This window comes from Eretmochelys imbricata, chromosome 7, assembly GCF_965152235.1.
Source record: "Eretmochelys imbricata isolate rEreImb1 chromosome 7, rEreImb1.hap1, whole genome shotgun sequence".
Taxonomy (NCBI): domain Eukaryota; kingdom Metazoa; phylum Chordata; order Testudines; family Cheloniidae; genus Eretmochelys; species Eretmochelys imbricata.
In genome coordinates, this window is record NC_135578.1 from 106,496,242 (window position 1) to 106,521,757 (window position 25,516).

The following is a 25,516-nucleotide window of genomic DNA, read 5'->3' on the forward strand; positions in this document are numbered from 1 at the left end:
TGCTGTGCATCTCTTTATTTTATCATTCCTTCTTATCTTCAGTTTCACTTCACTTCTGTTCCATAATAGGACAGTTTATGTTAAAAATACATAGGTACGGACAAAAAGAAAGTAACTAACAAGAAAAGCTACGTCATGACCTATTTTGGGAAAAAAGGGGGAATGAAGCCATGTTTGTCATGTACACATTTCCCTATATTTATTCTCCTCCCACCACAAATTCTCACTCAAGATAGTCTTTTCTAATTTATGCTGTCACTCACTCTCTTACCCTTGCACATCCACACTGGTTATTTTAATAGAATAGACTAAGTTTTGCAATTAACATCCACAAGTAATAACTAAAACTAAAGAGAATTAAATCAGCTGGAATTTAAGTTGAGCTCCCAGACTTAATCCCAGATGCTCATGTATGCAAGTAGTTCCAGTGACTTCAATGAAGTTTTTTTGTGAGTGTTAAGCAGAAGTAAAAATTTCATTTTAAAACATGCCTAAAAATCTTGCTTCTGTATTAATCTTCTAACGGCCAAGTTTAAGATCTCATGCCTCTCAATGAGACTTAACACAACTCTCACCAAAACATTTCACACAACATTTTAACATATGATGCAATTATTTCCTACCAAGTATCACAAATCCCAGGATTATTGGTCTTGGGACAAAAATGAAGCAAAATTTAAAGTATGTATTCGTCTTTTTTTTTAACCTACAGAAATCCCATTATTGATTTACATTTTTTTTAAAGAGATGAAGACTTTTTTTGGAGGTGGGCATGAGTGAAGGTTAAACTACAATGTTTGTAACTAATCTTCTACAGATGAGGTTGGTAAAAACATATGGTACTAAGACTGCTGAAAATTTCAACATATTCCCGCAGCAGGTGAGTACAGGGGGCATCCTTTCCCCACCCTCACTTTCGGCGGGAAGCGGAGCGCCGCATCTGGGAAGTGGCACAGGCTGGGGCCGCATTGCTCCACTTCCCGCTGCTGCCGGTGACTGCCTGTCAGGGGGTGGGGGATGTGGATAGGGGTCGGAACAGTCAGGGGACAGGGAGGTTGGGTAGGGGGTGGGGTGGTCAGGAAACAAGGAACGGGGGGGCAAACCAAGTTCTATAGAACGTGGTCTCACCTATAACACGGCAAGATTTTTTTGTCTCCAGAAGACCGTGTTTTATCGGGGTAGAGGTGTATATGGATACACAATGCACCAAGATGTGTGCATCTTGAAAATATGGAAGCAGAGTTAAGAATTTAGTATTTTACACTTACTTAACACCTTTCATCTAAGGATTGCAAGTAGTTTCCAAATAAACATCAATACCTCATTAAGAAAGGCAAGTATTAAAATTGAAAAATGCAATAGCCTAAAGACGCAGTACTTCAATTATAAGAAGTCCTAAACCTGCGCCAACGCTACTTTAAGGGACCAACAGTTTTAAGATCCAGGGACAACTCCAGTGGCATTAGTTCAGCATCATCCATTGCCAGGAGAAGGATTTGATAGCAGCCTTCAACTATCTGAAGGGGGGTTCCAAAGAGGATGGAGGTAGGCTGTTCTCAGTGGTGGCAGATGACAGAACAAGGAGCAGTGGGGGAGGTCTAGGTTGGATATTAGGAAAAACTATTTCACTAGGGGGGTGGTGAAGCACTAGAATGGGTTACCTAGGGAGGTGGTGGAATCTCCATCCTTAGAGATTTTTAAGGCCAGGCTTGGCAAAGCCCTGGCTGGGATGATTTAGTTGGGACTGGTCCCGCTTTGAGCAGGGGGTTGGACTAGATGACCTCCTGAGGTCTCTTCCAACCCTAGTCTTCTATGATTCTATGTATTGGGTTTGCAATCTGGGGATCTGGTTAAAAACTTCAAACAATTAGAAAAGTAAGAAGCCAGGGGAAGATCAGCTTCTCTCATCTCCGCACACGCAGAAGGTTACGTCCTCATTTATTTCAGATGCTCCTCTTGCAACTCTAATCCATGTCTTTCTCAGTTTGATATCAGACAACTGGAATATACTCTCCATGGGAACACATCTTGGATCAATCCAGAAAATGTAGCTGATGCAGAATCTGGTAGACTGCTTGTGACACAGTGAGTCATTTAGTGAGCAAATTGAATATATCTCATCTGTAGTAGCTGCCTACTGTTTCCTGGATTGATTCTGAGGTATTGGTTTTGACCAATGAAGATATAAATGGTTTTGGAACCTACCTATTTAAAGAGACTAACTTTTTCTTCAGGAGACACTGCCACAGTTGCAGTCAGCAGAAGTACATGAGTTAGAATTTCACTGGTATAACGGAAGGGGTCACTGGTAGGACATTTCACTGTTTTTTGGCTATACTCACATTATTCCCATGGTAGCACACACACCGAGTTTTGGAAAGAGTGTTACGTACTAATTGTATTTCTAATAGTTTGCCAAGCATGCCCAGAGTTTGGAATGGTTGCTCTTACGCAATAATTCAGATCTCAAATAAAATATTTTTAACTATGAGGACTAGTTCTGAAAGTTACATCCTATTTCCTTATTTTTGTGGTGGTATGTAATTTATTTCTAGCCCTATTAATTTGCAAAACAAGCCTTAAAAATGTAATCCAATTAGTTCTTGTTAACAACTTGCCCTTCCTCTCTCACACCACTTATAACTTGATTTTAGGGGCTGTGGTTTCAGATCATTAGAGATAGGAAGCAGAAAGCTGGTGTAACTGCATAAAGCACTAACCTATAATTCTAACAGGAGATATTTTATTTTAAAATATAGTAGAATTTCAGTTGAGAAAAGCAAGAGGGTAATCAAGAGTGTAATTTAAAAAGCAATGGTATAATTAAAAATACTGAAAAGTATTTTAGTTAGTGGATGATAGTTCTGTAAAATCTGAGAAGTGCTGTGAAACTGAAGTTTTAACAGTTTTTATATCTGAGCTTTAAAGTTTCCCCAAGCCTTGGTCCTGGATCACAGACCAAAAAAAGAAAACAAAAATAAGAAAACCAAACTTGTTCAACATAGAGAAAAGGCACCATGCTTAAGTACTTACTGATAATGATAGATGTGCATGCTGTATACTGTATTATCCAATACAAGTTGGATTTGATTTCAGGAGTTTTCTGAACTTATACCTGTATTTCAAATCCCTTATCTATGCCACTACAATGCATGTTATACTGAATTCAAGATCTGCTTGAATTTTCCAGGTGTGACTGTGAACTCCAAATGCTAACAAAATTATTTAAACTGTGAAACATTAATTACAGTTTTCCCCCTACAAATAAAGAGTTTCACAGAGTAGTCTAACCGAGGAAGTGGGATACAAATGATTTAGCTACATATTAATATTTTATGTAAAAGCTTTTATTTAGAGCTGCAAATTTGATGAAATTCATTCTGAAACCCTCTTTCATGTATACAATAGATTTGCTTTAGGTCAAAAAAATATTTGACTTCTGGTAACTTCCACAATTTTATTCCAGATGTTGTCATACCTGTGGATTATCCATGTACCATACCAAATTGTCTTCCCTAGTGTCCAGGATAAAGTACCTCCGCAGAAACTTCCCACTGTTCTCATTTTCTTCAATGTCTAGGAAACCACAAATGCGATTCTGACGATCCACATAAGGCATTTCTGAGCCTGAACATTACACTGTAAAACAAAAACAATGACTAAAACAAAAAGTTTACTTTCACTGGTTATAAAACTGCTCTGTACATTTTGAGCACAGCTTCAACTACTAGAAGAATTTTCAGGAAAGGAGCTTCCACATAGGAACAAGTCAAATTAAGATCAACTGTTTTTTCCCCACCACAGGAGTAACTTTTATACATTTCTTTGAAATACAACTATTAAGTACTTAAGTTTTTATATACCCTGAGTTGAGAACCTTGGTATGTGTGTGTTAAATACTGGTAGAACAGCATGCCTATTAGTTTACACAAGATCAGCATAGGATAATCAAAGATTCTTTCACTAATTTGCACAAAGGGTTAGATAACAGATTTACATTTCTTCTCACTTTTAACAAATAGGTCTTTTGCAGTTAAAAAAGGTTATTTGTCAGCAGCCCTACTGTCTGAGATAGCTTATCATACTATGTTTAGGGAAAACAACGTGGGTTATAGCCCACAAAAGCTTATGCCCAAATAAATTTGTTAGTCTCTAAGGTGCCACAAGGATGCCACATTGCTTTTACTGATACAGACTAACAAATACCCCTCTGAAACCTGTTTAGGGAAAGGAAATGCAGATGAGGGGCTTCTGGGCAGCCATCTTTATATGTGAAAATCTTGTACAAAGCACACCAATTTCAGCCAAAAATCAGAAATCTTTCACTCTTGATTACTATTAAAAGGTGAGGAAGATTAAGTATTCATGTACAGCTATAAGTAGTTATGCACACACTATGTAAACTCAAAACTAAAATCTTTGGCATTGATTTGTGATACCATCATGTGTTTTTTTGGAAAATCAGCTCTGAGTCTTTATTTATACTGCTGACCACTGTTCCCATTTTGTCTGCTTCATCTTTTGCTGTTCCATCTCACTTACAGACCATTCCATCATCCTCTTCTGCTTTTATGCTCAGGAGCCAGGAAAGTCACTGGCTCTTAAATATGACACTGTAAGCAAGCAAGTTTCCATCCTTTTGGAATAGTGGTCTAAAAATCCAAGTAAAACCAACATTAAAAATTCACATACGAAAGCTTGCCTGATGTAAATACATTTTAAAGCAGGATGGGAAGTATAGTCTTGCATTATGCTTCTATACTTTGTCAGGGACAGTACAGATTAAAAATACCAATTTTAATTAGCATCTCAACTCTGTACAATTAAGTTTAGGTATATAAATTTTTTCACCAATGGGAGCTTTCAGACTACTCTACTGAGCAACATGGTGAAGTTTACTTTAAAAGTTTATTAGAATGTTGTCATCCATTTTTTTCCACTGTTTATATCCTTGTCTAAAAGTCATCAGGTAGTCTCTCTCCCCCTATTTATACTGGGGTGGGGGGAAAGGGAAGAGAGATCTACTGACATTATCTATATCTACACACACACGCATCATGGCAAGATGTGAGGTACTTGTAGTCACATTTTTAATTACATATTTATATTTGGGATCACCTGCTTGGGTGTGATTATCTACAGCTTCCAATTTCTGTATGCCACTAAACCCTTGTCACCATGTACACTAGTCCACAGTTTTATTCACTTTAAGTCAGAGAAAAATAAATCTAATTTTTATCACTGCCATCCCACCATTAAAAAAGTGAACGTACTAGGAATACTTAAGAACTGAGAAATATGGCAATGAATTTAAAGATGGTGAATGAAACTTAAGCTTTTAGCAAGCAGAAACTTGGAAGGAAATGAAATACCATGGTGATGGGTCACCTTATAAAAAAAACAGATAAAAGACTTTACTGTGAAACTAGTATTTGCTCAAGCAGTGTACAATTTACAGATCAACATCTCAGGTCAGAGACATAGTATATGCTGCTGATATGACTAACTGTGGAAATAGATGTATGGTAGTCCTTAAGACAGCCTCATCTAGTAACCATACTATTAAGAGTTCACACACAAGTTCCTGGGATCATTTTAGAGTGGGGAGATTTTTCCCTTCTGCAAAGATAACTAAATAATGGCAAGATCAAGAATGGCTGTTACATAAATTGTGTCCATAATTTGGCCACACTTAGCACCAGGTATATTTTCATCTAAATAAAGCAGCAGCTTTATGATATAGGGGTATCCTATCTCCTAAATTTCACCATTTATACCCCCTAGAAAACTGTGTCACACTATGGGCACAATTACAACTTAACTGTTTGCTAAAAAGTATAGGCAGACCAGAAAAATGGGAGGTCTATAAAAAGCAAATATTGGTAGTGGATTTCCTGTCAAAACAGGTTGAAACTCTATTCTCTGCAGAGACTCCACAGAAACTGAAACAAGAAAAATTATACCCATTTTTTCCAACAAGGTAGAGAATGAAGTTTCAAAAGCCCATATTTGAGATCTGCTAAATAAAACTATTAGAGAGTCTTCACAGAAAATTGTTTCCTATTACATTTTTAAGAGAATACAGAAGAACAGCAGATGAATGGTTGATGAGATGATCCAGAATCTAGAACTGACTTTATAATACCCACAGCTGAAGAAAGGTTAAGGTTTTAAACAGTAATGGGATTTTAAAACAAATATTTCTGAAACTGCACGTAAGTCTGAACAGTTCTCAAGGACCCCAATCATGCTAAGATTTATTCACATACTGAACTTGAAGTATGTGATTAGTTCCACTGAAGACAGTGCGACTAAGCCTAGGCCTTAAGGCTTGGCAGAACTGGGGCCAAAGTGCAGAGGGGTTGTTGTACTTGTCAGTATACTGGATTTTACAAGAGAAAAATGTGTGCTTCAAAACTTCATCCTCTAATTTTTGGCTTACAAAACTATTCCATTTCTGATTCCTGTATATCCTTTGTTGAAAATCCAACATAAACTGCAGGATGGTTTACAATATTGAGTTTCATAATATATTTTTTCTGCAGAACACTAGTTCAAAATTAGTAATTGTATTAATAAGACGCTCTATTGTTTTCTTAAAAAAAACCACAGAATATGAACATGTAGCAGATATAAGTTTGACTTGAATCCAGGCTAAAATCACAGTAGAACACTTTCAATTGTAAAAAAATTATCACCATTATATTATGCTATAGAAACATTCCACTTAAATAAATTAATATTAGTTCTAATCCAATTCAGGTTGGTAGTAGGCAAAAGTGGTTACCATCAGATGGCAGTTTGGTGGACTATGTGACATGATTTAGCAGCTGTGTTTCCACTGCTCAGGGGCAACTAACTCACAATGCCATTATTACTACTGGCATTCTTAGAGAGACAGTGAACTACCATACTACATCTAAAGAGATCCTTTCAAGAGTGGCATGGCAGAGTTGTCCAAGTCCTATACTATTCCTCTTCTTTGAATAAGGAGTTTGGTTCCAAGGCCACCAATATAACATTTCACCAGCACTTAAGCTAAAACAAAAGTTATAATTCAAATATAATTTCATGAATATTCAGTAGATGTATTCAAGTTGTACCCATCAATATTACAGGGAGTTATGGAATACAAGTCCCATTGAAAGTCTGAGATTTTTACTCCTAAATCACCTAGGTGCTTTTTAAAACCCTATATGACTAAGGTCCTAATCCAGCAGAACATTAAGCATATGCTTAAGTAATGCACTCACATGCCTAAATGTTTTGCTATAAATTTATAAAACAGCATATGAACTCCTTTGCCTTCCTTCTAAAATCCAATACTAGTTTTCTAGGATGTAAAAAGTATTCCTCATTTTCCCCATACCTTCAAATAGCTTGTATTAAGTCTAGCATTACTAACCCTAATCCAGTGAAAAACTAGGAAACGAAGCATTTCTTAAGCCATGTAACAGACTGGTCAGTTAACGTTCTTCATATTTGTTTACATAAGTCCTAAGTAAAATTAGCTCCTGCTCTCTTGGTTTCTTGTTTAGAGTTAGGCTGGCTTCTTCTGGGTGTACTCTTGCACACATTCCAGTAAAAGTGTCCTGTAAAATGTAAGGAAGTACCAGGTGTTTCTAACAATTTCCCAGTCTGATACCTCATTTGCCAGTTAAAGCACCAGTCCTGCACTGAGAACAATGGAGGCAATGATGATGGAACCCACATGGAGCACCCCGGAAGTCAACCGAACTCCACATGATCAGAGCCTAAATTATTAACTCTGTTAGCATTAGTACTGTTATCTTTTGCTAATAGTACTAATGCTAACAAAGAGAGATTGGAGTAACAACCCAGTACAGTATGTAAGGTTACCTTTCCCCACCTCCGTGCCTTGCAAGTTCTCAATTTTCTTCAAATCTTTGTATTCTCATGTGTAATATTAATATACAATTTTCCATTCTTGTGATTTTTGTGTTAGCATAATCATCACCTCCGCTTCCTGCCATGTTTGAGTATGCCAGAGTGTTTGAACTTTGTGTTTAACCTTTAACTCTCTCAAAAGCCTTTTCCTGAGAAGTAGCTGATAAGAGTACCGGAAGGTACATTGCTACCAGAAGTCTTTTCTATAAAATGTTGCACTGGCATTTGAAAGGGATTTTAAAACATTAACATGATGTAAATCAGGAGTCTCAAACTCCTGGTTCGCGGGCCATCTGCGGCCCGAAAACCTCCCCAATGTGGCCTGTAGGGCTCCAGCAATTTTGGGACCGGGTCTTTCCCTTGGCCCTGCCTGCCGCCCCCGGGCACTCCCTCCGCCCCCCCCTCCCCCGCGCCCTCCAGGAGATTTACAATGGCCAGGGGCTCCACACATCACTGGCAGCGCAGTGGAGCTGAGTGGCTTCTGCCTGCTCGCTCCACACGTGTGCCGGCCCCAGGGCGGGGCTGAGCCTCCACATGCTGCCCCCACCCCAAGCGGCCCTGTAGCCAATGGGAAGCTGCAAAGATGGTATCTGGGGGCAGCAGCACGTGGAGGCCCCCTGGCCCACACCACCTTGGAGTCCCAGGTGGGTGCCACACCCTCCAACCCCCTCCCAGAGCCTGCACCCCCACCCCACACCCCCCCTCCCGCTCCCAAACTCCCTCCCAGAGCTTGCCGCCTCCCCTTTCCCACATACCCCCTCCCACCCACAAACTCCCTCCCAGAGCCTGCAACCCCACCTCCTCCTCCTGCTCCCCTGCCCCAGCCCAGAGCCTGCACCCAGCACCCAAACTTCACCCCAGACCTCCTCCCCCACCAAAACTCCCTCCCAGAGCCTTATGCAGGTGGGGACGGGGCTGGTTCTGGGCAGCATGAGTGACATTATTGGCCTGCTGAGAGGATTTGAGGACTGACACTGGCCCTAAGGTAAACTGAGTTTGAGACCCCTGATGTACATTAAAAGTACTAAATACTCTCAAGTTTCAGAGTAGCAGCCGTGTTAGTCTGTATCCGCAAAAAGAAAAGGAGGACTCGTGGCACCTTAGAGACTAAAATTTATTTGAGCATAAGCTTTCGTGAGCTACAGAGCTGTAGCTCACGAAAGCTTATGCTCAAATAAATTTGTTAGTCTCTAAGGTGCCACGAGTACTCCTTTTCATTTTGTGAATAGTCTCAGAAATTTTCATGTACATACTTCACTTCAAGGACTAAGATGTTCTTACTATAAAAGATGTTTGCAGACATCAAAATCATAATCCGAAAGTGCCCTATCTTTAAAGCTATTACATGCACAACAATTTAACACAGAGAAAGCATAAGTTAAAAGGAAAAACTTCACAATAGAAAAGGCTAGAAGCAGACTTTACAATTTGTGAATTAATCATTCATCATCATCAGTGATATCCAATCTGTGGTCTTCAAAGCTCTTAATTATGGCCCTGGGGAACTACAGTACTATGTTCAAAATAACTGTACTGCATTATAAACTCAAAGTGTTTTACTTAACCTGCTCTGTGATTTTTAAACTCAGTTGTTTGAACCAGCTTCATCACTGCTGGCAGGAGCTAGGCAGTGCCATCTCCCAAGCTGCCTCACACCATTTCCCTGGCAGCCCCAGGAGCAGCTCTAGTTTGAAAGCCAAGAGTGCTCAGAGCAGCTGTTGTCCCTTACTTGCTGCAGCTGCTCAGCAGCTCCCCTGTTGGTCACCTGTTCCATTGCAGGGAAGGGGGAAAGTTTCTGGCTACTATATTGACGGATTACCTGCAGCCTCTGGGAGGAGCTCAACTGGCGCTTCATGAGCCATGGGGAGTGTCTAACAAAGGACAGATAGCTCCCCTTCTCCCACTTTACTACCTGTGGCAACCCCTATTTTGCTGATGGTCAAGCAAATCAGACAGGAACTCTTCAGCCTGGAGTTAAACATCCTTGAGATGGAAAGAAACTTGGAGAACACACACTGTTAAAATTCAGCCCATTTTGACAAATGAGGGAACTAGTAACATTAAAGAAATTTGTTCTACCGCCACCCCCCATTTCCTGAGTCCATGTCCCCTGAACGGTCAGTGAAAAGAGAATCTTTGCCCAATGCGAACAAAAACAGACAATGACTTTCTGAGAGAGGAATTTTATGAACACCTTGAAATACATGAGAAATCCAAGCTCAAACCCCCCCCCCCAAAACCCACAGCTGACCTCACTAACTAGCATCCCATCCCAATCCTTTTGTTTTTCTGCAAGATTATTGAAAAGGTGGCAGTGGGTTTACCAATACCAAGCATCCACTCTAGTTTGAAGCCAGGTCATAACCCAGAAATGGCACTAAGTGACCTTCTTGTGGGGTAAAGCCTATGCTGAAATTCTTAACTCTCCCCCCACTCCCTCCCATATACTGCTGACTTATATGTATGTCCTGGCAGAAGCTATCAGAACAAAGTTAAACTAAATATTCTCTTGCCTTTTCAATATGCTCTATAAAGTCATAAATAGACGTTACTCTTCACCTGCATCATTGATTTTTTCAAATCCCATAGAACTCACTCTTGTGTTGCAACAACTACAGTTTCTTGCAAGATGAGACATGTTATAATACCAACACTACAGCAACCATACGTCGTTTTACATATTTTCATTCAGTACAGATAGCACAGTCTCCTAGATCCCAGGGAATACCTGAAATTGAAGAACAGATAAACAGTTGGCTCAAACTGAAGCTAGGCGAGATGCAAGTGATATTAGCTGGTTAAAGGATGCATGCACTACAAAGAACTAGGAAGCACCATTGCACACTCAACTGAAGTCATCTGCCCTAATAGTTAAGACTCTGCACAACCTTGAAACCACTCTGGACTCGTTACTGATTCTGGATACACTCTACTAGGAAGAAAATGCCATTCACTCTGCCTGGATGGCTGGACTGCTCATCTTAGAAAAGAGACGAGTAAGGAGGATATGACAGAGATCTATAAAATCATGAATTGTGTGGAGAAAGTGAATAGGGAAATGTTATTTACCCCATCACATAACACAAGAATCAGGAGACACCCAAGGAAATTAACAGACAGCAGGTTTAAAACTAACACTAGGAAGTACTTCTTCACCCAACACTAAGTCAACCTGTGGAACTCCTTGCCAGGGGATGTTGTGAAGGCCAAAAGTATAATTCAAAAAATTATATAAGTTTGTGGAGGATAGGTCCATCAATGTCTATTAGCCAAGATGGTCAGAGACATAACCCCTTCCTTCGGTTATCCCTAAACCTCTGACTGCCAGAAGCAACAAGGGATGGATCTCTCAATAATTGCCCTGTTCTACTCATTCTTGCTAAAGCAACTGGCACTGGCCACCATCGCAAGACAGGATACTGGGCTAGATGGACCATTGGTCTGACCTAGTATGGCCATTCTTATGACCTGGCCCTTGTATATCCATTCGTTACCTTCAGCTGGACTATGGTAATTCTATCCGGGCCTAAATAAGAACTTCTGGAAGAGGCTACAGTTGATACATGGATTAGTGGCCTCTCTCATAAGTGGGATGCTTCATGACCTAATCTGGCTCCTCCTCTACACTCAATCCATTTCAAGTTTCTAGAGCTCATCTACAAGTGGGGAAGGCTGAGGTTAGCTCAATAGCCTCTTGTTCTGGAGCCAGCCACAGCAGTTATGAATATCTGGTTCACTTATGCTAATTTAGCCCTGGTACGTACAAACAAACAAAAGAAATGTCCAAGGCTTTGGAACACCCTTCCACATTAAATCAGAAAAAGCCCTCCCATGATGTAAAACTTTTCACTGTCATAACATTCTTCAAACAGCTAAAGCAAGACAACGTCTATTAAGACAAAAGCCAATAATTAAAACAAAGATAAAGACTTGATTGTGCCCAAGTACATAAACCCAAGTGCATGTTACAACCAATGCCCTACTGCTACAATAAGACACACTCTAGAAATGTTTGTCAGTAGATATTTATGGATGCAGCACTCTCTATAGGAAACAAGTGGCAAACCGATACCACTCTCACCCATAAAAGGCTTAAAGTTTAACAGCACAAATGAAACTAGGTACTACACATACAGACTAGAGTGTGACTTCAGTTCAAATGCTTCACAATAAGGAGGGTTTGGAAGTTTCGTGGAGGAGAGGCAAGAAGCTTTAAATATAATAGCAAAGAGGCTATTCTAGGCTTAAGAGGAGACCTGAGTCAACAGCAAGTGAAAAATAAGCAGGGCACAAAGGGGGACACTTTGGTGGAGCATAAGAAAGGGTGGAAAAGAAGGTGAAGATGTGGAATTATGGGAGCTTTCAAAGTAGAGAAAGCATTGGTTAGAGCAGAGAGCTTAGCAGCTGCATTATCAATCCATCTTGGCTGCAAAGATCATGTAAGTACAGACTAATGTCCTGGAAATCACTGTGCAGAAGAAGGAATGAAGTACTCTGAAGATATCTTGGAGCCCTGTAGTGGTTAAAGAAAGAGGAATGAGTTAGACTGGAAGACAAAATGTTGTAATATTGGCAGTGACAGAAAAGGTGGATGGAAGAGCACAGAGTTTTACGAGGAAAGATCAGGAGTTTACTTTTCATCATGTAAAGTTACTATATTCGGTTTAGTGATGTCATTCAAGATGAACTAGAGCAAGTGGAGAACTGGAGTTGGATAGATAAATATGACAATCAATGAAAAGGTCATAAAAATCAGTGGCAGGGAATGAATGAGATCATTCTGGGAAGTACAAAAGAAGAAAGAGGAAAAGAATGGAGGGGGACAAGGAAAAGAAATAAAGCACAATTGAGAGATTTAAACCATGACTGAAATACCTTGATTAAAAAAAGCCTTCATTGATTTAAATCCAGTCAAGGCTTTGTAAAACTAATCTGAAAACTGGTGATATTGCAATTTTCAATTAAAATTCATAGTATATTAAAACATGAAAGCTTTTTTTCATAATACTATCGGTAGATCATCATAATTTTATAAAACTGCTGTATGCAAAAATCAAAATATTGAAAATTAAGGCCCTGATCCTGCAAACACTTAAACAGATACATAACTTTCCTCACAGAAATAGTCCCATTGTATAAAGTTAAATAAGTGTTTGCAGCATCAGGGACTCAGTATATTTTTATTAAGAACCTGTCACGTAATGGCATAAAATCTGTGTCACTTCAAACAGTGAAACAATTTTGTTTTAACAATAAAAAGTTATTTAAACTTCCGGTAATTTACAACAACAATTTTTTAATACAGGCCAAAGTTTTCAAAAATTGGAGCCTGTAATTAGGCTCTTCAGCCTGCTTTTAGCATCTAAGGGTGGGATTTTTAAAGAGTGCTTAGAGCATAAGTCCCATTGACTTCAAACTGCAAAACCTGATGGTTGAAGCATTTCAGCTTTTGACCTGTGGAAGTACAGTAGAGTGGATGGTGATATTGGCCACAAATAATAATATAATCTAGCGTTTAGACATCGCTTTTCACTAGTAGATCTCAAAGCTCTTTACAAAGGAGGCACAGAGCATAGGCTACTTGTTTTTCAATTTTGTGTTTGCATAGTCTCATAATAGGGGATATTAATGAGGCCTTTGGGCTTGTCTTTTCCAGCACAGATGAGCATTTTAAGTGTGAAGTTTCTTAGTAAAAAAAAAAAAAAAGACAAAAACAAAAAAAACCTACATAAAATCAGAAATTTTATTAACAATTAGGAAACTTTAAAACTTTGAAAATTTAAGACCATAAAATGGAAGTGAAGAACTAACAATATGTAAATAAGAAATTTGATTTAAATTAAAAAAAAATTAAGTGATAATAAAAATGTTAGTCATGATTTTTATCCACTCTAGAAAGTAGAGCTCCAAAAGGGTGCTGATGAAAATGTGGGCAGATAGGAGAACCATCAAAACAAAACCAAGAACTGTTGCTTGAAAACACAAGGAAAAGGAGAAAGTGACAACACTCAAGACAACTGAATTGCAGGAGAGAATTACTCTTGCCTTTTGTTGAAAGCAACCTGAGCAGAAAGAGGAGGGTGAAAAACAGACTGCAAGGTACTGAGAAGAGTTGGGAAAGTGAAAAATAAAGGCCTACTGGTCCGATACAACAGTACCTTTGATCCTATATAAAATATATACATTTTCAATTCATATACATTTGAGCTTTAATGCAATTTCTATATAGATAGGGTCTGAAAGCAAAACAATTTAACACATTCTAAAACTGGAGCTGAACAGTTTATAGTTTCTGGTAAATCTCATCTATCTAGTGAATTTATATATTTTTGTTATCAATAGAGCACCTTATGCTATTACAAGATACTTGAATACAGGAGCTTGGCACTGACAATATAGCAATCTAAAACTCCTGTCTATACTGATCTTAGAATAGGTGTTTTGTAAAATATACAGGACTCTGTATATAAATTTATCAATGTGAAACAAAAAATAATGAAACAGAATAAAAAATAAGAAACAAAAAACTCAACCTGCAGTGGCAGTTCCTATCCCATGGGGCTGGGCCAACTTACACACTCCAGGCTTTGCAACCTGGCACATGGGGTCGCAGCACAACTGACTAATTTGGCCTGGCCAACCTGCTGTCATCAACACTGAGGAATGGCTGGGTCAGATCTGAGTGGTGCTAGAACCCTGTGCACAAGATTGCAAAACTGGAAGTGGGGAGCCTGGCCCAGCCCTGGGGGGACAGAAGCAGCCACTGTGGGGGAAGCGAAGGGCAGGCTCTCTTAATCCCCCCTCCCCGCCCAGGGTCTCCCAAACCCTGGGACGAGGACCAGACATCCCAACCCTCAGGCCTCTCACCTCTCTGGGGGAAGAGGGTTAGTGGGGGAGGCTGGGGTTCCTGGGACTACTAGGGGCCTGGAGCTTGATGGAGAATATTTAAGGGGGTATGAGAGAGGTTTCTGGGGTTAACATGAGTTTATGGGAGCTGAGGCTCAAAAGGAAAGGGGGGGGGAATACATGAGGGAGGATAGAGATGCCTAGAGTGGGGTCCCTAGAAACACAGAGAGGGGGGACTGGAGAAGAAAGCAGCAGGGGTTGGGAAGATCCATGGTGCCCCATGGGATTTATCTCACTAAGTGGGGACAAGAAGTGGGGATTATCTGGGAACTGCAGTACTAGATAAATTTCAAGGGGGAAACTGATCTGTCCACAGTGTCCAGGGTATTTTGGGATAGCTGACTGTGATAGAGGTTGGTGAGTGTCTCAAGACATGGAATGCTTAATGCATAATTCTAAAGAAAAAAATAATACGGTATTGATAAACTGGAATTTATTCAGTTTTTATTTGTATACAGACAGGTATTTTATTTATGTAAATAATAATGGATAAAACAAAAGAAATACTCAAAAACAAAATTATTAAAAAAAATAAAGAATTTAAGAAGGCCCTACTTATATATACTTGTAACCAAAGGGGAGTTCTAATACAGTGGGCTTCCTAGCATTAGAGCATGAACCAGAACCTCCATCTATTCCAACAGATTATAGGTCTCATCCTAGCTCTGACTAGCTTTTGAAGTCATGCTACTATCACCACAGGTACTATAGTGATAAAGTTCATAGAAGTAATAATCAGGCCTGGCCTACCTCATGCTATTTGGATCACTCCATAGTTACATTGGCTCATACCAATCCATTTTTTGGCACATGCTGGAGATGAGGAATCCAAGCTCCCTTCAACCATGACCAAATTTTCATACCATTACTTCACTCCTGTTCTTTCACCTCCCTTAAAGTCACAAGTCAGTTTCCTTCTCTGAGCCACCCATAATAAGAGAAACATTTGACATATAGTGGAAAACAGAAAAATCCCCAAAAAATAATTAACTCCTATAGTCTGAAAGCATTGACATAAGTACAGAGTTCGTTACACAGTATGAAAATAATATTGACTGCATAACTGACTTAACTGTGTATAAGCTGAATTAGCTTGAAAAGTCTTAAAGAGCAGTTAAGGTAACTTTTTTTAGACCCTGCCAAAATGAGAATTCATGTACCAAGAAATGAGAGCACTGCTGAAGCAATAGTTCAAACATCCATGAAACAGTTCTTTTGAAATTCTTGATGCTAGTACATAAAGCAGTGCACAAAGGAATATGGTTGACTTATGCTGGGTAAGAAAAACAGTCTGCCAAATCAACTGTTGTAATAAAGTTCAGTTTATTATATATCCTCCTACAAGAGTTAAATATACTTGACAGTATTCTTTAAAGTGTAATATTTTAAGACTGCTCATTTTTTAAAACAGACTTGATGACTAGTAACTGTGTTAGTACAAAAAGAAAAGGAGTACTAGTGGCACCTTAAAGACTAACCAATTTATTTGAGCATAAGCTTTTGTGAGCTATAGCTCACGTCATCAGATTCATTCAGTGGAAAATACAGTGAGGAGATTTATATACACACAGAAGATGAAAAAATGGGTGTTGTTATACACACTAAAGCTTATGCTCAAATAAATTGGTTAGTCTCTAAAGTGCCACAAGTACTCCTTTTCTTTTTGCGAATACAGACTAACAGGGCTGCTACTCTGAAACCTGTAAGGAGAGTGATCACTTAAGATGAGCTATTACCAGCGCGGGGAGGGGGGGTGGCGGCGACCTTTTGTAGTGATAATCAAGGTGGGCCATTTCCAGCAGTTAACAGGAATGTCTGAGGAACAGTGGGGGGGGGGGGGGGGGGGATAAACATGGGGAAATTGTTTTACTTTGTGTAATGACCCATCCATTCCCAGTCTCTATTGAAGCCTAAGTTAATTGTATCCAGTTTGCAAATTAATTCCAATTCAGCAGTCTCTCGTTGGAGTCTGTTTTTGAAGTCTTTTTGATGTAATATTGCCACCTTTAGGTCTGTAATCGAGTGACCAGAGAGACTGAAGTGTTCTCCGACTGGTTTTTGAATGTTATCATTCCTGACATCTGATTTGTGTCCATTTATTCTTTCACGTAGAGACTGTCCAGTTTGACCAATGTACATGGCAGAGGGGCATTGCTGGCACATGATGGCATATACCACATTGGTAGATGTGCAGGTGAACGAGCCTCTGATAGTGTGGCTGATGTGATTAGGCCTATGATGGTGTTCCCTGAATAGATATATGGACACACAGTTGGCAACGGGCTTTGTTGCAAGGATAGGTTCCTGGGTTAGTGGTTCCGTTGTGTTACTTGTCTGAGACAGTTAACGTATTTTACTATCATGTTTTCTTGGAGATATAAATTTAGACTGCATTGGTCCGAAACACCACACCAGAAAAAGCATGTGCTTCAAAATAACCACATTTAACATGTGAATGTATAGCATATTTCAGCTCAGTCAAGAGTTTACACCTGAGGCAGAGTCTTAACAATTGAAGCTCATGTTTGTAAAGTTTGATAACTCTATTCTCTGCAAGCGTATACTATACACATTTAGTTTATAGTATTAGTAATATTATCTTACATTTATATAGCTCACTTCATCCAGAAAGATCCCAAAGTACTTTATGTACCTTATAGAATTATTTCACCCACCTCTAAAACACACTGGCCTTTACATGTATTTTTGTCTTGGGGGAAAACACTGATTCCCTTCCTACAGTCTTTCAAATATAGGGGATTCAACAGATCACATTTCATTTCAAAGTTTTTTGGCTATCAATCCAACAGAGCTAGTAAAAAAGTTGCTAGCTAAAATCTGAGCTTTAATATCCTAAATGTAAAGTGCAGCCCAAATGCAAAAAAGGATACATTTATCATCACCACCACCTTACTCAGACTGCTGCTTATGTATTGAGATCTGAATGTTAGTAATGACAGTTTTTAGTGTTTTCCTCTTTTTTGAAAAGACCTATAAAACTGCAGAGCAAACAAACAGAGAGAGAGCTACAGTCTATTCCTTCTATGCATCAGATTTGTTTACTAAGCTCTAATCACTTGCACCTGTGCAACCACATTAAGGTCACTCAGGGTTGCACAGGTGTCAACTCAAGGCACAATTCAAAGAAAATGAATGTGCATAGCACCACTGAGGTCAAAATTCAAGATACAAAAACTAGGCAACCACAAGACCAAGTCTTCAGGACGGAACAGAAGTAAAAATTATGCTTTTCTAATGAACTGAGCATATTTGATAGTACAAATACACACAACGGAACTGCACATCATTTTTTTAAAAATAGAATTGCTGTTCTACCCAGCAAAATATTTTAAACAAGTTTGCCTTTATCTTCTTCCCTCCTACTGTAGATTTTCAGTCCATGCCCCCTTGTTTGCCCTTTCCCACTTTGCTGTCCTATCAGCCTTAGTGGTACCATTTCCCTAGCATGGTGTGTCCCCAAAGCCCCAGTTTTTGTGACCTCATGGATTCCTCCGGTCCCTGCCCTCTTCCTCTGCTTCTTGCAATCTAAGGTACTTATCTGATCTTATAATCTTTAATGTATTTATCCTCAACACCCCTTTGAGGTACTACTATCCCCCTTTTACAGATGGGGAACTGAGGCACAGAGACTAAGTATCTTGCCCAAAGTCACACAGGAAGTCTGCAGCAGAGCACAGAACTGAGGCAGTCTCCGAAGTCCAAGGCTTACTCCGAAACCACTGAACCAACCTGCTTCATGTAATACCTAAAACTATTCAGATTTTTTCTAGGCAAAGACAGGCTTAGGTTCCAACCTGGAAACTGTTTAAATTGTTGAAGGCCATAAATGTGCACAAGGCCTACACCTCCCTATCCAGACAACTTCAGGTCAAAGCTAAATGGCTCATGTAATTCTTTCAGTCATAAAACTTAATGCAATTCCTCCAACATTAGAGAAACACCTACACATTCTAGATGCTTCTGCAAGTCCTTTGAAGGGAAAAGTACTCTTCAGTGTTAAGATAATTAACCAAGTTTCCTTCCCTCATAGTAACAAAATCCTGGTGCTCTACCTAGCACTAACAAGAAAGTCTTTTTGGCAAAATAGAATATCAATTCATACGTAAACGTTTACATAAATAATTAGGTTTCATCATATATCAAGAGTTCCTTAAACCTATATGCAAGTTATTTTAAATAGTTCTTCAAAGCCATAATTTCAGAGATCCCCTAAAGAGTATGAAAATTTATTAGAAATAGAGCCTTGCTCATACCTCTTGTATGTAATCATTTCAATGTCTGTACACAAATCCGATTTTCACTTGAAAAACTGAATTTGAATAGTAAAGTTCTGACCTCTCCAGTTTACATATGAAATAAAATGAAAACACATTAAAGCAAAGCAAAAATTAAGATTAAAAATTAACTGTAATATGAGTATTTTAAAACCCTGCTTGTCTGACTATAGATGCTAGGATTCTGATACTTAATTGTTATAGGTCTAATCTAAACTCATTCACTTTTGAAAAAGATCGCTACCCATCCGTTTCCAGAGCTGTTTAATTATACTTCAGTTATAAAAAACTCAAAGCATGAATTATTTTCAGACTGCCAGCATAATCTGGACCTTAGTGACGATATTTTAACTATTTGCTCCATTTTGCACAATAGTAGTTATATTCTAGTCAGCAAATATCTGAGCTACCATATTTTTTGGCATTAAGGATCGTGAATTAATTATACTGTGTGTTCTCATAGACCTATAAGACAAATGAGAACAAGGATTTGTAGGACTCCAAACTGCACTGTAAAAGTATTTTTATATTATGCTAATTATTCAAACAGTTTTAAAGAAAAGACACTGTCTTTCATCACAAGCTACTGTTAAAGTCAAACGCTGACAAACTATTATTTTGACAGATTGTTGGAATCAAAGAAAGTGCACACTTCCCCAGGCTGAAAAGTTTCCTTGCTGTAAGATTTATTGACTTTCCTTCCACAAAGCTCCTGGCTTGCTGAAGAAACTGTTTGCTGTTATGTGCACCATCAGTTCTGCAAAACTGGGCCCCAAAAATATGAAGTAACAATTTAGAGACAGTCATGGAGTTTTCAGAAACACACTACATTTTGAATGTTTGACGTGCTTGGCACTACTATAACCAGCATTTCATTCTCTATTAAAAGCAGAGACTTTTTATGCATATAGGCAGTGCCCTAAACTTTTCCTATACTACCAGAAATCTACAAAAATTGTTCTGTTGGCTTATTATATATTTATCCTGTGGTATAGTCACCCTTTGTTTATTATTCTGGAGATTAAACCTCCTTTCCTTTTGTAATCCAGTCAGAGCTACTAAGAAAAGTCACAGAATGCACTTGAATATCCTCTCCTGCCCCACCCCCGCTTTTCCCTTTTACAATTAATAATTAAGCCAGGGAATAAAAAGACAGCCCTTTTTTCATACGTGTGGCTCAGTTTTCCCCATGGCCTAATGAGGACATCAGTAGCTTATTTTTACTACAAAATTAATAGAACACCACCTACAATTTCGCAATTAGCCTTTACTATTGGAAGTAGCAGTTTTTCACCATCTCAAACATTTAATCCTACGCAGTATCACCATATATATTATAATCAACTGCTACATACCTGCATGCCACTAAGTCTTTCATTTACATAGCACTGTCTGTTCTAAAATATCCCAAGATTCTTCACAAATTTAGACTGATAAAAGATTTCCTTGGAGATACCTAGAGGTGGATGAAGTTAGCAACCCAACTGTAATAGCACAGAGGAACATACCAGCTTAAACAAAGAATACATTTTTCTAGTAAAACTACCAGAGTGACTTTAGGTAAGTAGAGGTATTACCTTGGGTAAAAATTCTACACTTGCACAATAATGTTAAATGATCTTTAAAGCCCTTCATTTCTGGTTTAATTCTGGAAGTTTATCAGCTTTTATTCAAAAAAATTAAAAACAGTAGAAAATTGGTAAAAACAGAAAAAGGACAGCAGATGCGAGGGGGTACTCATTATGAGACAGCTGAGGAAGCCTTCTGCTCCCTGCAGCAGTCAGGCCACCTCAGCTGCCAAGACCCAGCTCCCTGCCCATCTTGCTCCCACTGTACCAGGGAAGCGAATGGGACTGCGCTGAAGGGCCAAAGTCAGGTACGGAGCATAAGACTGCACCTTTTGAGTACTGGCCATTTTGCAGGACAGTGCCTCCTCCTTACTCCGCCAGCAGTTCAGCCCTGTCCGCTTTCCCTGTGGAAAATTCCTGGGTCCCAAAAAAGTCAAAATTCACGTTTAAAAAACAAAACAAAAAATAGAAAAACCCAAAAACTGGTTTTTTCAAAAATCTGGGAAATTTTCATTTAAAAAAAAAATAAAAAAGGTAAAAACTAATAATGAAGGGTCTTAGAGATCATTAACAGCAGCAAAAGCAACACAAGGACCATAAACTGTTTTAAGTTTTAGCCCAAGCAGCCTCCAACAATATAGTTCCCCCCAACACCATGCTGAGGAATTAGTTCAGTACTGATTCAAAGGGAATAGCGACAAATATTGAATCATTTTCTGCAGCATATAAGTGTTTCTGAGGCTACATCTACACTACAGCCAGGATCGACACTCTGAGATCGAGTCACCGGCGGTCGATTTAGCAGGTCTATTGAAGACCCCCCCAAATCAACAGCACATCGCTCTCGAGTCAACCCATGTACTCTACCCCCAATGAGAAGAGTAAGGTAAGTCGACAGGAGAAACTCTTCCGTCGACCCCCCATGGTGTAGACCCCACAGTAACTCGATCTAAGGTACGTTGACTCCAGCTACGTTATTCATGTAGCTGGAATTGTGTAGCGTAGATCGACTTACCACAGTAGCCTGAAAAATCTCCCATCCAATTATTGACACAGCTAGTTGCTGCTAACACAAACACTATCAAGTTTTTTAAAACCACACCTGTCCAACCTTTATTTATCCTACTATTGTTATATTGAAGATAAATTTTTCCTAGTCTTTTCCAATTCAATATAGTTTTTCTTTTCTGCTTGTTTACTTAGTGTAAATGACAGTATATAAGGTACTGTCAAGTTCACAGTCTCCCCTGTACTGCCAGTTATGCCTCTGTGTGAATCTCTCTCTCTCATGAATAAGAAAAAGATAAACATTTCAAAAATGGGATTTTGGTTTCAAAGCCATAACAGTTGGCAGGGAGTAAAAGGGACAGGTGAAGTACCTGCCACTATTTTTAACTCACTTTTTGGAAGTTAATGACAGGCTCAAAACGCACAGCATAACTGAAAGGAAGAATCCTAATCTAACTCTTAACAACAGCTTTCAGAGTAGCAGCTTTTTTTTTTGCCTCTTAATACTATCTCTGCAGACTGTTGAATATAGTTTCTAATTAACTGAAAGCCCGTTGGTTGGGGTGACGGTGGGGGGGAAGAGGGGAGGCAGGGGGAGAAATCAACTGATGGACAAAATAGGTATAGACATGGGTCCTACCTTAATTAAAATGAAAATTAGCTTTCAAATCTCAGACATTGCAGACAAGCTCACAGTTAAGTGTGTTATAATAATTTAGTTTTTATGACAATCAGTAAAATAAACTAAGACCAGTTTTACCTTTAATCGTACAACAACTGGAAGTTACAGAGCAAAGCTTCATCTCAGTTAGACAGTTTTGTGCTGCACTGTGGTAAAGTGTAGCTTAAGTCTATAAAAAGAAAGTAGACAAATCCAACAGATTCACACTGTGACTTAATTGTCCAAAACTATTGCTTTCACTTGTGTTGTCAAAACTAATCAAATATAGCGCTGTCTTCCAGCATAAAATACATATTTAGCAGTGCGTAGAACAAGGGAAAGAATAGAAACTTATCTCTTCATTAAAAAGGACTACAAAGTTCATATAATGAACTCAATAATCCAATGACAAAACAGATATGGTGCAGTTGACTTCAATACAAGTATAATGGCTTACTAATATCTTTGGAAGTGACTATGCTCTTGAGATAAAGTTACTCGTGGACAAAATCTAAATGAAGGGAAGTTGCCAAAATTAGTGCTTTTACCTTAACTTTACTTTTGAATAAGCAACTGAACCGTCTTCACAATACCGTTATCAAATTCGAATAAATGCAATAACTACTAAAACCTCATCCACACTCGGAACTGAACAGCATTTGTTTAAATGGCTTACACTAAAATGGCGTGTCTGGACAATGAAGATGAAGCACAATGTTTTTAAAACAGTTTGACTTTCATGGTTTAGTTCTCTTGTAGATGGAGCCTTGAAAGAAAAAAAAAAAAAAAAAGCAGTTTGAATAGGACAGCATTTTCTTTCCAGAAATGTCAACAGGTACTACATGCCCTTTAGGAAAGTTTTGTACTATGTTTATTTAGGCTACCATATATGCTCTCTTATTCTGACTACTTAACTATATTGTAAAATTCCAACAAAATTGAAATCTATATGCTTGTTAACTTAAATTGTAAATAAAATTAAATTAGATTAGTTATAGTCTTACAGCCAGATGTAAATTTACCTACAGTCAAACAGGCAGGTAAATGCATCATCCATTCAAAGATATTTTGCTTAGCTAAATAATCAGCCCAGATTCCAATCAAGTTACAAAATCATGTCTACAATCCTGTCATGACCACAGGATTCTCTTGCCAGTCTACCAGATACATACTAAAGAAAAGTTTTTTCCTAATGCAAGACAGGTCCATGTGAAAGCCAACCCCTTCAAAGCTACACCAATCTGGAAATTCAATGAGTCAATCACAATTTTCATCTTATCTTTAAACTGCAGTTTGAGATTTCAATGTCAATGTAATACATAAATGCAAATTTTTGAAAAGCTACATGAGTTGATCCCAGCATGCATACCTCTCTCTCACACACAGACCAGCCAACATGTGCTCCAAAGCAGATAACATCAGAGTGTGTGTCACACTCAGAAGACAGAAGTTGCAAAGAAAAATGAGATCAGCCTCTTACCTCTGGGGGTGTTACAGAGTCTCAAATGCTTACCAGGTTAATTATACCATAAATGCATAAGTTTTCCCCAGGGTAAAGTCACTTTGAAAACCCTCACCAAGGCAGTGATTGTTAAGAGTGAGCCTGAAATATGTCTCATACCATAAAGCTACTACAAAACAAAGCCTTTCTTCAAAAGACTTAATAGTAAAATAAGGTATTTTTGCCCAGCAGTGAAAATAAACTCCCTCCAGACACACACAGGTGTGCCATACCCTGGATGTCTCCACACCACCCACACTCTGCTCCTCTTTCAACCCCCTTCTCACCACACACAGAAATACCCCTCTGCCCCTCACATCATACCCTCAAATACCCCCCCACACCTCATCCCCAAATGCTCCCACCCAGACACTACACCCGTCAGCCCCATCCATGCACCATACCCAGAAATACCTTTCACCCGCTGCCCCCACACCTCACCCCCAAATGCCCCCACCCATTCACTAATCCCAAAATACCCCCGCCCCACCCCCATACTCTGCTCCTCTTTCAACCCCTCCTTACCGTGCTTAGAAATACCCCTCTGCCCCCCATACCATATCCTCAAATACTCCCTACACTTCATCCCCAAATGCTCCCACCCAGACACTACAAGCCCAGACCGCTCTGCCCATCCACGCACCATACCCAGAAATACCTTTCACCCCCTGCTCCCGCACCACACCCCCAAATACCCTTCTGCCCCCCGCACCTCACCCCCAAATGCCCCCACCCATCCACTACACCCCGAAATGCCCCATGCCCCCCCAAATACCCCTCAGCTTCCCACCCCGGCACCAGCCCCTCAAAGACACCTCACCCCTCTGCCCCGCGCCCCACCCCAACCCCGCAAAGGCCCCCGCAAATAACCCTCATCTCCCACTGCCTCCTGCCCGCCCCACCGCCGGGCCCTACCCCCACCCCCACCCCCGGACACGGGGGCCCCACACCCCTTCCCGCGCTCGGGGAGCGTCTGCTGGGGAAGCCCGGCCCCTCCCGGGCGGCTGCTACTCACTGGAGTCCAGGGCAGGTCCGGAGGCAGCCCCAGTGAGGAGAGGGAAGGGGGGGAGGGGGGAACAGCACACAGCGCGGCTCCCCTCTGAGAGCCGCCGCCGCCGCCTCGCCCACTCCGCGCACAGCGCAGCGGCCCAAGACAGCGCAGCGTCGCCGACTGACTTTTCTTTTTTTTTCTTCTTCTTCTTCAAATGCAGAAACTTTATCCGTTTCCCGCACAAACAACAGCAACGGGAGAGCAACTGGACCTCAACCACTGCGCATGCGCCGATGCCCCTCCACCTCCAATCAGGCCGCCTAGAAGCACAGGGGCGTGCAATTCTCCTAAAGGTATTGGTCAATGCAGGGCGGGAGGGGACAGGCCATTGGCCGCAAAGCATCGTGGGACGTGTAGTCTCTAGAAGGGCAATCCGCCTGAGCTCTCGCCACTGAGAGGAAAGGGGAGCACTGCATTCTGGGACTTGTAGTCTCAGAGCGTCGAACCACAGCGCTAAGGCGACTGCGTGGTGGTAATACCGCGGCGTGTTTGCCGAGGGCGGGCAATGCCTAGTGTCCAAAAATCACGAGGCAAGTCTCCTGAATAATGCACTGGCCGCAAAACCCTGAGATTCTAAAAACAGTAAATTCTGGGCTGTTTTTTATTTGCCTGGAGGTT

The 25,516-nt window shown here is 40.0% G+C and overlaps 1 protein-coding gene across 7 annotated transcripts in view; it reads right to left on the reverse strand.

Annotated features, from left to right (window-relative positions):
* PLEKHA1 (pleckstrin homology domain containing A1) overlaps positions 1 to 25,121 on the reverse strand; it is an 84,786-nt gene extending 59,665 nt beyond the window's left edge. For 2 of the 7 annotated variants that reach the window (XM_077822993.1, XM_077822995.1), the window contains exons 1-2: positions 24,863 to 25,121; positions 3,479 to 3,639 (exon numbers count right to left, since the gene is read on the reverse strand). In XM_077822993.1, coding sequence (XP_077679119.1) covers positions 3,479 to 3,619 — 141 coding nt within the window. In that variant the 5' untranslated portion in view covers positions 3,620 to 3,639; positions 24,863 to 25,121. Of the gene's footprint in view, positions 1 to 3,478; positions 3,640 to 10,467; positions 10,637 to 22,445; positions 22,537 to 23,022; positions 23,113 to 24,862 lie in introns of all 7 variants that reach the window. The other 5 variants (XM_077822989.1, XM_077822994.1, XM_077822991.1 and 2 more) reach the window with 4 other exon arrangements.
* Between the last annotated feature and the right edge of the window lie 395 nt (positions 25,122 to 25,516).